We start from the raw sequence: 14,857 nt of genomic DNA, 5'->3' as shown, positions 1-14,857 counted from the left end.
CGTTCTCGACCCAAATCAGTAATCACGGGAATACTTTCGAAACTCCACCATTCGAATCCCGTAGATCTCGCGATACTCGAGTAGATACGGACGCTTCTGATCGGCCAGCCGCGCAGTAGTTCGAATCAACGTAGCTAGGTCAGCCGTGTCGCGCTATGTCGCCTGAGAATCACTTCTCGATCGCTTCGAACGGAACGTTGCGCTTTAGAATGCTTCCAAATCGTTTCCCAATGGTAACATCCGTAACGATGTTACGGATATCCGGGCTATTCGGCTGACGATTGGTCGTTGTGTTCGTACCGTTTAGAATGGAAGAAAAGACATCTCGTATGCGAGATCGAAAAGGACTGCGAGGAGAATAGTCGTAGGGTGGCTGGGCGAGACGAGGAGATCGGAATGAAAAACATTCAGGGAAAACTTGAAAATCGTCTGCTACATTATTAAAGATGTCCCCGTCTACCTCGGTACATGTAGAGTTTTGCGTCATCTAAAATATCTACCGTGAACGAAGTATACATGTCAATATTTTATAATACGACAAGACACATAAGGGATTCCGCCCCCGAGGCACTCGATATCTTCCCGTTTGCCAGATATTGTTCGAGGGTGGAAATTGATAGGGTGGCGCTGATATAATCTACGATACACGTGAGCCCAACAACGGTCCTCCGCTTTCTTCTCTCTTTCTATTTTTTTTCTTCTCCTTTTTTACCCTTTTCGATTCGTTCGATCGAGTCGTTAAAAAAACTGTAAAGTAACGGAAATTGAAGGAGACGCGCATTAGGAGAATTCGTCACGTTTGGTATTTCCACCTTCGAATCAAGGTATCTCCGATTTCTGTTCACCCTCCGAAAGCTGCAGCGAATAAGGCAGCAATGATTTACCGAGTGAAATTTGAGTATCGCGAAGCACGCGAAATGCGTATCGCGGATCCAATATATTGTTCGCGGGGATCCCTCTATTGGATGGCCATGACTCACCAGAGATTCCATAACAAAAGAGGCACGCGTACATATATATATATATATAATACATACCTTCGTTCATACCTTTCTCAGACAGTGAAATTTATTCGAAACAATTCGAAAAAAAAAGGAAACGCTACTTTTCATTGTTAGAATCCGGTAGAGGAAAGTCGAACTTCCTGAACTGTTTGGACAAATCGGGGATGATTTGTCGAGGGAAACGAGTGACCCTTGGGCGTTTTACGCTCGCGATCTGAGAACTGGCAACGACAGTTTACAGCTACCCCTTTCTGTCGGGGACTCAGGGAGCCGTTTTGCATGGTACTTCCAGTCGATAAGAAGACGGTCGGCTAGCAACCCTTTAACCTTCCATCGGCGATATCTACCGTACCGACTCAAGCACGAGTCAGCCTTTCGTTCGCGGACAATGACGTCGATTTTATGTAACTGCGATGATACACCGATGCTCCGATACTATCGCGTTGATGTTTGCTCAACGGGGGGAAGAGAGCGCACCCTTCCCGCACCGCCAGCAATGTTAACAGGATATCTTCATGTACGCGATGCATCGGTGGTTATCGTACAAACTATTATAGGTCGTTATCGTCGAATCTTTGTTACTTTACTTGCCCATTAATTTTATTTCTTCCATCGAATACGGCTATCCGAGTTATAGGAAAAACACGGGAAGAAAATGTCAGAGAGATAAAAAATCGATTCGTATCATTTGTCAATTTGGGGAAATGAATAACGCGAAGAGTTCGTGGTAAATCGTTTCCTTACGGAGGAGGTTCCTCTTCCGAATAATGATTCGGGTGCGTGTCTCCCGGACGTCCTGTAGACGTGACAGAATTGTTCCTCGGATATAAATCGACAGACAGTCACGAGCCATTCGTTTCCGTTGGCGAAAATGCATTTCTCCATTAACGTTTCATATGTAGTAACCCGTAATATACGACCCCAGAGACACGATTCATTTATACGTCGTATTCATTTATATCGTTCAGCGTGCACGGATCGTGCCAATACTCGATCGACCCTCCCTGATCGTTTGTCACGCGGTGACCGGCCGTGTGCGTACATCCGTCCAGACGTGCACGCCATTCTTGCATTCGTCATAAAATCACACGACACTGTGTGTACTCGCAGTTAGCGTAATTACCGGTCGATGTAATTACTTTTAACGTGAAATGCGAAGGTTATTTGGAAAAAAATTTACTTCGAGGGGGTAATGGATATCGGGTAATGGTTAGTCAGATGTAATAAATCATTTTCATATTTTTACGACGATACCGCTACTAATTTATGAAAACGTCATTTACTTTGGCTATCGTTAAATCTACGTCTTGATAGATTGCGCCACCTTCTACGACCAACAACTAACAACTTGCAACTACAATAGACGATACATTTCAAATACACAACGACTTGTCCCACTATCGTTTGTAACCAAGTATTATAAAAGGCTACAAAAGTTGAAACCAAGAGACCAACGCGATAATATATGTACGATATTTTTAATTGTTGACGTTAAAATGTGCTCTTCTGTTCTTTTTTTCTCGTTTTCTCCCTCTCTCGCCCTCTCGTTAACGCGACGTGACCCCTACGACCGGGGGTCAGAAACGCTCCTGTCACATTTTCGGTCGAGCCCTCCGAGTTATTTATTTCACGCTTAAAGAATCACCTACCGTCCATACAGGCGTTATCCGGCATTGCATGCGGTCGACTTTGGGCAAACTGTCTTCCGCAAACACGGTAAAAATCCGACGCAACTGTCGGAATATGTTGTTGTTAATCGCGCGAACGCGAATCTTTATAGGGACCCGGGAACGTTTCATCCCATAATAGCCGCGATTACACGAGTATACCGATCGAAAGAAACCGGAGGATCCAGGAAACGACGCGTCAGAACGTGTTCGCATTTGATTCCTCCGTACTTTATACGTGTCTCTTACACCAGACAATGCAGTCCATCGGAAGTTGTCGTCTACTACTTCCGCTATCCGGCTATACCACGTCTGTCTGACGGCCTCCCCTTCGTGTCATCGCGACGAAATTCCGACGTATCCGACGCATATTCAACCCTATGGATAATACGTGCCGAACAGCCTTCTTCGGCGAATAAATGCCTCGCCAGAAGAATACCAGACGTCGAACAATCGCAATACATACAATTTAATTCCCTCTTCGCCAGTCACATTTCTTTGGCGATCGCGTAATTCTTCTAAATTTAGTGCCACGCTTGAGCGTGGTGGTACGCATACAGGCAATTTATATACGCGACGGGGAATGTTACATTCGAACCCGTCACGTAAGGGATCAAACTTTAATGCGTAATTCAATGATGGCGCGACGTCTATAAAGAGGCTCTCTTTACAGAGGTTCAGCACAAAGGTACACGAAACCAGTTTCGAAACCGTTTTACCCTAATTACGAAACGATCCTAATTAATTATACAGAGCGGCTCGTTCCTAGTCTTTTTACGCGATTATCACCTATATGTACGTACCACGCATTTATTATAATGCACGGTTCTAGATAGGAGGGTAGCGTTATACGTTGAATCGACGTCGTTTTTAATTCGAGCCGATAATTTTTACTTTGGAGGAGCAAACAATTATTTAATCTTATCGGTGATATTCGTCATCGTGGTCATTAAATAGGAATAAACCACAGCAATAACCAGCTCGGACATTTTTCTCGCGCTTATCTACGACGTTTCATTAAGCGTGAGTGGTTTCGTTGAATCGCCAATAGGAAACGAGCGAATCGATTATACAGCCAACACCTAACGAACTTTGAACTAATTACTTTGTCGCAAGTATATCATCCCCGAAAGGGCTATCGGACAGTCGGATATACGCAGGAGAGGTTTTATCATCTACGGTTGACGCTCGCTCGAAAATGACTAAATGGAATAATTAAAACGTTAAGCAACGACGTTAATTCAGGCTCGGAGATAGAACATTCCCGTAAGGTTGAGAAGATGAGTCGCGGCCTGGCTTTGACGTATGGAAGACGTCAAGTGCGGGTTCGTACGGTGGTGTCGTCGATTCGTCTTCCCTCGCCTTTCACCAATGGCGAATCCTTTCGTCTTCGTTCTACGATCCTCCGTCGCGTTGTATTTATAAATGGTGCACGCGTCTGCCAGCCGTCCGTTGGCCAAGACTACATCGTTCTTGCACTAGATTGCTCCGTTCCGTACCCTGTTCGATTTATCAATCGACCCCATCGGCTTTCGCCTCCGGAATTGTATGGTTTTTTTCAAATGGGAACGGCAGCGAACATTTTCTTGAGGATCAATCATCTTAGAGGTACGCGCGAGAGAATAGGATAGGCAATAATGTCGCTTGAGAACGTTTCTGATTTTTCAGTTTGGTAACGGTGAGTCGTTCGTCCAGACGTGTGCTGCTAATACAGATTACGTCTTTCCGTGGACGAGGAGCGAAATCATTTCGGTCTGCAGTCCTGATTGCCACCGCATGCGGGTGCGTTTAAAGTCGCACTAATTAACACGGCAGCGATTCAAGATGTCGGTGCTCTTGCACGCTGGAATGGGTTGAGACGGTGAAAGTCTTGAGGCGGCGTGTTCTCTCCAGGGAGCTAAGTGTTAGGAGAATTAACAGCAACCCCTGATCTTGGCCCTCTACGCTATCTCCCTAATAATAAACTGGTAATTCCCAATGCCCCTATAAGTTACTCCCTTTCAACGCCACAATAACCTACGAGTGTTAAGACGTATTGTCTACCGGGTGTTCGCTCTTCGTTCAGTCAGCTGTGTATTGTCTCGATACCAGAAGATCCGCAGGGCAAATTGATTCTCCACCGATTCTCCGGCGAGTTGGCTTCGATTGTTCGTTCAGAACGCACGGCCTGTTACAAAGACGATACAGGCAGACGGAGAGAGAGAGAGAAAGAGAGATAGAGAGAGCTGCGGATCTTCGCTCGGCTTTTAAGCGTAGCGTCGTTCGCAAACTGGTTGCACAAATACCTGAATAACGGAAGAGAGGGGCACCGAGCGGTTAACGAACCAGAATTGTTGATTAATCGACGGTTTCTAATTTATCCGATAAAGTAAGCAAACACTAGGGGCAGAAGACAGAATTTCCGGATTCCTCGGCCAGGCTCACCGCGATGGAATATTGATGATCACGCGTTTTGCATATGTACCCTCTTCCGGACATTTAGCGAAACTCCGTCGACCGGAAGGTAATTCGCAATTCGAATGAATTCGTCATGATTTCGTGAGCAATGTTCGCCCGTTACATCGTTACAGGTCGTACTCACCTTCATCATAGACATCCGCCGCGGCTTGCAAAGTACCTTGCTTTCGGGCCCGGGTTTCCGAGGTGTAAAACGACGGATAGAACCGAGAGAGAAAGAGAAAGAGTGAGAGAGAGAGAGAGAGAGAGAGCTCGATCGGGAAGGGAGACTGTAAACTCGCGAGGAGGATTGAACCTCTCAACAAAATTGCTTAGATTTATGGGTACAAAATTTCTATCCAGTATCCTCTCAGCGAAATCCACGCGTACTTTATGAGCTGAACGATACTGCATCGTACCTTCGTTCAACGTAATAGTCAATAAGTATATACGTGTAATATGGGCGTACGTTTCAGATATATTGAATATCATAGAAATTGTCGGGTACTAGAAAGCAACGAGAAGCGTCTTATTGCGCGTGAAGTAGTTGTTCTCTGCTTTGTTAGCCGTGGATCCTGCTTCGTAGATTAGGAACGAAGGGAATGGTAACAGTGACCGATAAATTTCATGGCTACTGTCTCTTACTTGTAATTAAACGCACAATTTAAACGGGCCGTTAATGTCAGCATGCCTAAACCAAAGTGTCTTGTCCTGGTAACTGTTCTTAGAAAGCTGGGCTTAATACCAGAATCAATTGGATCGTGGTCGACGCGACGCAAACAATCCCATCCACGAAAGCATCAATCGGAATATAATAAAAGAAAAGGGTGCTTTCACCCCTTAACGATATCAAATGTAACATATTCTTGTAATGTTCTTGTAATGGAAAGAACGGTCTGGTCTGTAAAGCGCAAATATACACAAGTAGCTGTAAATCCAGGATCGAAACGTAATTACGAGCATTATCATCGATTCATCGGTAGGGTAAAAAGACCACGATTTCATTATGCATGCGTATAAACGAAACGCGGTCCTAATTACAGTATTGTGACGAGCCGTGCCACGTACCAGTCGAACATCTGCGATCCATCGTGACGGATTAAATCACCTTGGGACCACCCTCCAATCGCATCTCGGCCATCGCCTTGCATATAGACAGTTACTAATGAGCCAATCCCATTTAATTAACCCTATACATATAGCTTCGACGGTTCGACGCAACTGTCAGACTATTTCCTGGTTAGTATAGTACGCATTACCAGTCCTCTTTCGACGCAGCCCTTCCTTCACGCTCGGTTCACAGTGGTTTGATTTCAAGTCTGGCACATCTGCTCGATCTACATACGAGATATGTATTTTAATAATTCATCGAGAACTTTGGTGGGACGAGGAAAACGGTGGGCTTAAAATATATCGCTTTCTATTTATCCATTGATCCATTAATCGCGTAGCAAGTAGAAATCGGGTGTTGCGATCCTTGTTAAAGAGAAAAAGAAATACAAACTTTTCTTTTATCAATATTGAACTATCTTCTTTAACGTACAATTAGAGACAAATATTTTATTGAATAACTGATAACAATTGTCCGACTTTTTTCACTACGAAATTCAATAATGAAGAAAAACGACACTACCCAAGGAACGTCGTAAGTAAAAGGAGAAGTCGTCGAGGCGAGCAGATTTCTCAAGAGATACAGACTTTAGTGTCATCTCTAACATATTTTCCTACAATTGATTATTTTTCATTTATTATAAATTAATAAAAAAAATATATATAATGTAACAAACATAAAATACTGGTATTCTAGCTTTAATAGTAATTTAAATCAAGGTCCACCAACGGCCTCCGTGGCGCAATCGGCTAGCGCGTTCGGCTGTTAACCGAAAGGTTGGTGGTTCGAGCCCACCCGGGGGCGTTAATTTTTTTATTTTCTCCGGATAAAAACATAAAAATAGTATCTTTTATGGTTTGCAATTGAAAGCTTGCGAGGGAAACGATCAGAGTCCTTTTTGGATGGACTCATTACTATCTATTTTTCGAAAGAAAGCAAAGATTAGATCTTCTCCTCGGTCCTTGCACAATGCAGCCGTATATGTGTTAAAAATGATCAGTAATAAAAATAGTATTTATAAATAATGTTGTGCATCTACGAGGAAAACCTAAAAGCAAAAAAGGCAGTTTTCAACGGCGCCGTGGCTTAGTTGGTTAAAGCGCCTGTCTAGTAAACAGGAGATCGAGGGTTCGAATCCCTCCGGGGCCTTTTTGAAGAAGCCAACAATAATTAATTGTTGACAGTAGAGAAAGACTTCTTTTTTTTTAAATTTTCTGCCAATACACGACACGCTTTACATAATTAAGTAATTAACTGTAAATGTTATTTTACTATCTGTACTATGTATACGTTGCTATATCTGTTACTCCCTTGACATGTATATAAAAAAATAAATAAATAATCGTTATATTATATATAAATTGACAATTATTTTTACCACATGTTGTAAAATACCAATATATAACGAATAAAATAAATAAGCTTAGCTACATTTGACACATCGCAATTCAAATAAATAACTAAGTTTACTCAACAGTGTCGCCACACGTGTACGACGCCGCAACGTTGGCTATCTTGCGCATTAAATGCGCAAATGGTGGAGGAACTTCGTTGTTGTCGTTTAGTGGAGTGCGTGGTGTTATAACCTTGTTCTAGACAAAAATGAATTTGTGTACGGATCCCCTTTGTTTAAATGAACATCCTATGTTTCGGGAATTGAAAAATAGTTTGCCGGGAAATATTAAGGATACGCGGAATATCTTAGAAATTCATGATAACGTGTTATACGTGTGGAATGCCAAGGATCTTTGCGTGATGACGCTAAACGTTGCAGCGACACACAAAGCCGGAGATGTTGCTTATCAAGTAAGTGAAGAATACTTAACTCATCGAAACACTGTACAATCGTGTACATGAATTGAAAATAATTATAACGCTTTGATGCTACGTGATTGTTGTATTCGAACCTAACCTCCCTACAACACTTTGTAAAAAGGCGCGCAAGCGCCTCTCTTTCTCTCCTTTCTATATTGTACATTTCGAATTTATAAAACACCATAGGGAGAAGAAGCAAAAATTATTTTGTACTATTTATATCGGTACATTTTCAATTGCACAATATTTTATATTGTATACTTCATTCTAGGCAGCATATTAATGATGCAAATTATTACAATATTTGCTTATTTATAACGACCGACTACGAGGGTCTACTTAGGTGGGAAGTCTATTGAAATCACGTTGATAAACGCAGGAATATGATACGTTTAAACGAATGACAAGAAGAATCGTCGTTGGTTAATTAGAAGTTTTAAGCAGAAGTTGTTCGATAACCGAGACCGTTACCGCGGCACGATGCGTCCGTTTCACGACGATTACCGCGAAAGCGTTTTCTCCGTGCGAACTTTTGATTCGAAGCGATTAAGCGGCCGCTGAATTATGGACCGCGATACCAATATACATATATACATATGTACGGTACACAGTCGCAGAGACGCGTGCGTCCACGAGGAGGACGCGTAGATATAGGCGCACACGTAGTGGACGCGGTAGTGGAAAATGATTACGTGGTAAATGAAAGGGAAGCGGCATGGCGAGCTCACCGCGGTGGTGAGAATGGGCAGAACGTTTCGTTCTCGCCCGTGCTTTTATTTCATTTCAATGGCACCGTGGGATCAGCGGGTACATTAATGTCTCGGCATTCGTACACGGGCGCGCGCTCACCACCGCGACTGACCGAGCGGACACGCGAGAGACGGAAAGACCGGTGAGGGGATAATTTATAGGAAATGGGTTGTTCGACGCTCTGGAGTAATTTAATTAAAATAAATGTCCGTAGCGCGGAGGAACGTTACCCACTACCCACGAACCCGCGGTCCACAACTGCGAATAAAATGCAAATTCAGACCCTTCACCGGGGTTACGTATGGGTATTCGTAGCTAGGTAGATAAAGAGTACGCGACGAGGGGGAATAGAGAAGTCTCACGGAGGGTCCTCCGTTTCCATTCCCTCCTTCTCTTTCTCTTCGGGGACCGATCATCGCTCGCTCACCCGTTGATTTGATAAGGGAAAATCCTGAGGAGTCTCTGTCCGCTTCTGCTCTGTCCGTTCACCCTTTCCCTAGTTTTTCATCTTTTTTTCTTCCCTTTTACCAACATTCCTCTACTGCTCTTACCAACGTACCTCTCTGCTCGATCGTGCAATTAGGTACTACCACAAATCGAAAGGCATTCATTTGCTCTCCCTTTCTTCTCATCGTCGTCATAGTCGTCGTCGTGGTCGTCGTCGTATACCTTTGCCGAAAGCAACCGTTGAAAGTAGTTCGATGGAAAGTCCGCGTACGTTCGACACGGGCCTGGTAATTTTTCTAAGAGTCAATTGAATCCTCGGCGAACAATCGTCGGCACTCCCAAGGGCCACTTTATGGCCGGTACGGTATGCATGCGCGCTGCCCGACTGAAATATCGGTCGTAAATAATAAAAGTTAGCGAGGTTCCTCCCTGGCGCGCACGGCGGGACTTTAAACCGGAAGATAGGTGTCGCAGGATACGGACGAGGCAGCGTAGAAGGGGGTGAGATGAGAAGGGCGAAAGAGGCAGCGGGGTAGCATCGGGGTGTGGGGTGGAGACAAAGACGCGCTATTGTCAACCGCTCCGCCATCGGAACCACCATCCGCCGCGGGAAACTTTGAATCATTTTTATTGCATAGAGTTATCTTTGTTACCAGCGGAACGAACGTCTAAACGCGTCCTCTCTGTCCCTTTCTCTGCTCTCTTTCTCCCTTCGTCTTCCCTCCGACCAACCCCACTGAACCACCCACATACGCCCCCGGCCTCCCCCTGGCTCCCCCCGCCTTCCTTCGCCCCGTTCGTTCCCGTCGCGTTTGTTCGTACAGGTTATTCCCTCCCCGTCGTTGGTCCTCGCCTTTCTGCTTCCCTCTACCTGCGCACCCTTTTTGTTCTTCTCACTCGACGCGAGATAATACGAACGAGGAAGCGTTCACACCCCTTTGGCTGCCCAAATGGAATAAGTTCTTTAATTCGCGAATTTACCGCCGCCCTAACGAATTGCCCATCCTTCTCGTCGAGATAACAAGCCTGCCGCTAGCCACGGCTGCCAGCTTCAACTTTTAATTCTTTCCTGTACTTGGGAATCGTTCGTCGTTCGCCGAGAGGCTCGCGCGATCGTCCGCTATCGGGTGGAGCTTGATTTAATATATTTTTAAGGTTCGAGATGAATTACGATCCTTGCGGCTTTGGGAAGCGTTTCGCGCGAAGACGTCTCTCGATGAAACGCGAAGGTTCAGCCTGAGCATATATTTGTTTTACACCCTGTACGATGGCCAGGCTCGCGCGCAGCCGGCCGTGCACAAGCAAACGTAAAGGGTGGAGGGTGGTCTCCCGTCGGTTACTCGGCGCAAGTTAGGTGGTCCTGCACGCGCAAGTGTGCGAGGAGGTACGCGGAGCAATAAAATTCACGGGAAGTGTTTTACATTGGTAGCGTGGGGGCTCTGTGCGCTCTGTGGACACGGGTGCCAGGGCGAGAGGGAGCCTCGACGAATTCAGTAAGTGGCGGACAATGGCTTTTGTGGTAGACATGGACCAACTCGTGCCTCTTGCTTCTCCTCCTCCTCCTCCTCCTCTCTTGCGTGCGTATTTCGTACCACCACAACCACTGTCTCTCTCTCTCTCTCTCTCCTCTGCCCTTTTCTTTCTTTCTTTCTACCTCAACCAACAACGTTGAAGAACGAGAGGCGATGCGTAATCGTATCGTTGGTTGTAATTTGTAGTTTGAAAAACGAAATCGTATCTGATCGCGAAACGATAAATAAAGAGGCGAGTGAACGAGTAACGAAGTGGCACGCGCGTTTGCCAGGGGGGATGGGGCTGGCTTTTTCCCGCTCTATACCTTCACGGAATACCTTGGCAGGCTAATGCATTTCCTTTACAGTTTTAATGGGCATTCATAACTAAGTTTAATAATGCCGGTAGGAGGGCAGCCGTCGTGGCTGCATATCTAATAATTCCACGGGTCTACCTCGCGCAGGAAGTGGCACACGGGCACGGATTTTAGTGGTCGGGTGCTCGAGTTCATCCCCCTACCCGCTGTTCTTTACTAAAGTTGCGCTCTTCTTCTTTCGCGCATCCACTTTCCCAGTCCCCCGAGTCCCGTTTCTCCCTTCGACTTCCGATCCGTCGCGCGGACACTTGGGGAGTTTTCAGAACCGGTATCGGGTCGATTCCATCTATTATTCGTCTTGTAGCGTTTACAAGTGCTCGTCCGAACCACCGCGCGGTGGTTAGCTACGGTGCGAATTACGCGATACGCGTGTATCGCGCGCTATAGACGGTGGTGGTTGGCTTCGCAACGGGAGGAAGAGGAGAGAGAGCCGACGTCGCAGAAGGGGATGTGTTCGAGTACTATTGTAGTAGCGGCGGCAAGACTGATCACGGCTAATTGTCGTCCATTTAAATGGAAAATTTTGTAGCCACCCGTGCGACTTAACCGGGCACGAATCACGGGAGCGTAGGAGGATTCTCTCGAAAGGGTAGTTCGTAGGGCGTTGGGCTATCTTCGCGGCGAGAAGGGGTTCCGGCATAGCCATGGCATAATGGCGTTTTGGTTGTGCACCAAGATATAAATCCTGGCACCGTTATGCGTCGTACAGAACACCATCTTAGCTTGGTCTTCGCCGTGTCGGGACGACGTGAACCCAACGGCGTCGCCTCTAATAAATAACCCCGAGACAATGGACACTGTCCAAAACACGGTGGATCTTACGCCTTTAACTTGGTACCCAAAGTCTTAACCCTTGCCCCGTGCCGAGCAAAGCTTCGCGTCCCATACCACTTTTCTTCAGTCTTGCCACCTATACGGACGCGCGCAGCCCTTCCTCTTGAAACACCACGGCAAAGAGCCACCGCGACTCGGCCGTCGCGGTCCCGGGGCTTCGTCTCCTTCTCCGCGTTGGAATTATAATGTTTGTTTCTAACAAATTACCATGATAATGCCGGGCGTCGCATGGCGTAACCGTGTCTTCGGTGGCACACTTAAATTACGCGACGCCAGCGGTGGGAACGCGACCGGAACATCAGCAATCCCGCCTCGACGACCAGAGAGAGAGATTCCTAGCGGGTAGTTGTAATGTTAATTACCCACTTACCTAACCTTGCCTAACCTTACCCGGCACACTATCGTATCCGCCGTTCGTGCCACTTTTCCTATCGAAAACCGAATCTTTATTCCCGTTCACCGACCACGTTACACGTTCAACGCCGCGAAACTTTATTTTTCAGAGTCGTCGAGGCGCACCCCGTCCGATGCGTACTCGCGTCAGCGTGGCGTGTCGCTTTCACCCTTTCGCTTCCGCGTGGAACGCGATCCAACGACCGACGCGTACTAATTGACGCATTCGTAATTTAAATAAGTACTTCTCGCTGAACGATCTGTCGGGAGAATCGATGAAAAAACGGAGGGTATGAAATTGGAGAGAGAGAGAGAGAGAGAAGGGGAGAGAGGAAGAGGAAGAAAGGTAGTACGGCGTAGCACGAAAGAAGGAGGATAGGTAACGAACGAGCAACGTCTGGCTTGGCCCTCGAGCAGTAAATCCAGAAACGGTGTTACGGGACGGCCCCCGGAGATAATGCGCAATCATTTTGGAATGGAAATTAAAATCAGATGATGAATCCTAACGATGCCGTTTATTATTTTAATTTTCCGCGAAGACCGCGGCAACCAACGGGCTACCAACCGCTCTCGCGCTCTCCTACAGACGTCTCCGCCGCACTGGTAACTCGAGTTCGAGACACTAAATTACCTTCCTATTAGCCGTATAATTACAAGATGGCCCCGGTAATTTCCGTTTATTCCGACTTCGTCTCGCCGAACTGGGCTTTATATTACGCCCTCTAAGCTCTTCTGCCGAGTCCGAGTTTTTCCTTATCGCCGTCGTTAAGCGCGATTTTCATTGGGAACCACCGCGGCAGAACGTCGATATTGCGCTCCAACCTTTCTCTCTCTCTCTCTCTCTCTCTCTCTCTCTCTCTTTCTCTCTGGATTGGATATTATACATTACGATATATACTGGAAAATATTCCGTTGAAGCGGAACGTTTATCTGGCAGATCGGTACAAAAGAAGGCGTGTTCCTTATCGAGGCGATCCCTCGGGATCAGAGGAACCACAGTTTTCCCAAGTTTTCCGCATCGTTTCACTCTTACGAGCCCCTAAACGTGTCAATAATCAGGACTTTCTCTTTTTACATCGCGATAAATCGTTTACTTTGCACCCCCTTTTGACATGTTAGGGGAGGAATTTCCACTCGCAGTGATATATAAACACACGGAGCCCGGCCGTTTTTCTCGGTACCGCAACCACCGTTTTCTCCTGGCTTATTATAACGTAACTGTAACTTTTTACGACGCTCGTAACGTCGATACGCCAACTTAGCGGCGTGTCCGCGAAACCGTAGGCATCGGTTTTTCAACGAGGTTCAATCGTATCCGCCGCTTCCCGGAGGCATCAAATTGAGACAGCTCGGAACGGTTCTGCACGACCATTAAGTCAATTTTCCGGCATAAATAGTATCATTCGAAGCACGCAGGGGGAGGAAAGTAACGCCGTCGTTCGCCGTTTATTTCTTCTGCCGACTTAGCCTCTCGTTCGACAGGCTTTAACGACCTAACAACTCGCAGGACAATTAGTAATTAGCAATTTGCGAGTGGATCGATGCGGAAAAATCCGGCGCGTGTATTTTCCCTGAGAATACCACCGTTAAGCACCGCGGTGGAATGTAAAACAATAAACGTGGCCAGTCTAAACAAGTCTTGGAGCTGTTTTATATTTAACGAAAACTCGAGCGACAGATATAATCGTAAAAATTGCGGGGACGGCATTCGGTGAATGAAAAAGTGGAAGAACCGCTTTGGAACAGCGTAATACAGCAGAAAATTGTTATACTTATTATTTCTACAGACGTTATTTCATGCTAACAAAGAAAAGTGCTTGGCTAAGGCCAATATACCTACTTTGTTTCTAACGTCCGTTACGTAAATTCTGTGCTCGCTTTCACATACTTCCAAGATTACTTTTCTGTCCGGCGTAGAGCTAGGGGGTAGGTAATTAAAACCTCGAGTAGGTAAATAACCGACTGCCAGACCGCCAGCGGAGCTACCGAGAAACGTAATAAGTAGGCGAGTCCGTAGCCTTAAAAAGGGAGATCCTTAAAAAACGTCGGTTCTCCGTGCCCCCTACCAACTCCGACTCCACATCTCACCCACCTCTAGATCTACCATTTTTTGTGTTAATTTGAATTTCGTAATTAACCGGCTACGTATGAATTCTCGAGAGAATACATAAAGGTCCTTCCTTTAATTTCCGCGAGGATTCGTTATAATACCCCGGCCCCTTCCCGACCGAGAGAACGCTGGAGAACGCGTGGATTTTCTGACCTCGAAGGGGACGCGACGCCTCGAAGCCTTATACACTCGAAATACGCGTTGCAAACCGTACGCGTATCCGAGTTTCACTCTCCGTTTTCATTTAAATAATAGTAACAACTATCGTTTGAAATCTGCTAACCGTGTCGTCCACTTTCAATTACGTTGAATCGCAGCGAGATTAAAACTGGGGCTCTGTGAAAAATAAGACGCGCTTCCGGCTAATGGGCGGGAGCTTTTAAAACGAATCGAAATCTTCAT

General features: G+C 46.0%; 2 protein-coding genes and 2 non-coding genes across 4 annotated transcripts in view; all 4 read left to right on the top strand.

Annotated features, from left to right (window-relative positions):
- The window catches only part of Brm (ATP-dependent helicase brm), a 254,808-nt gene that overhangs the window by 182,555 nt on the left and 57,396 nt on the right, over window positions 1-14,857 (top strand). The window lies entirely within an intron of this gene.
- On the top strand, window positions 6,949-7,022 carry Trnan-guu (transfer RNA asparagine (anticodon GUU)). Its single transcript has one exon. It is a non-coding gene; the product is annotated as a tRNA-Asn (tRNA).
- On the top strand, window positions 7,294-7,367 carry Trnat-agu (transfer RNA threonine (anticodon AGU)). Its single transcript has one exon. It is a non-coding gene; the product is annotated as a tRNA-Thr (tRNA).
- The window catches only part of Mbo (nuclear pore complex protein Nup88), a 40,616-nt gene continuing 33,525 nt past the window's right edge, over window positions 7,767-14,857 (top strand). Inside the window, exon 1 of the mRNA XM_076894100.1 lies at window positions 7,767-8,024. Coding sequence (XP_076750215.1) covers window positions 7,821-8,024 — 204 coding nt within the window. The 5' untranslated portion in view covers window positions 7,767-7,820. The remainder of the gene's footprint in view (window positions 8,025-14,857) is intronic.

This window comes from Xylocopa sonorina, chromosome 4 (assembly GCF_050948175.1).
Source record: "Xylocopa sonorina isolate GNS202 chromosome 4, iyXylSono1_principal, whole genome shotgun sequence".
Classification (NCBI taxonomy): Eukaryota; Metazoa; Arthropoda; class Insecta; order Hymenoptera; family Apidae; genus Xylocopa; species Xylocopa sonorina.
Note: the sequence above shows the minus strand (reverse complement) of the source record. Positions and strands in the feature narration are given on the sequence as shown.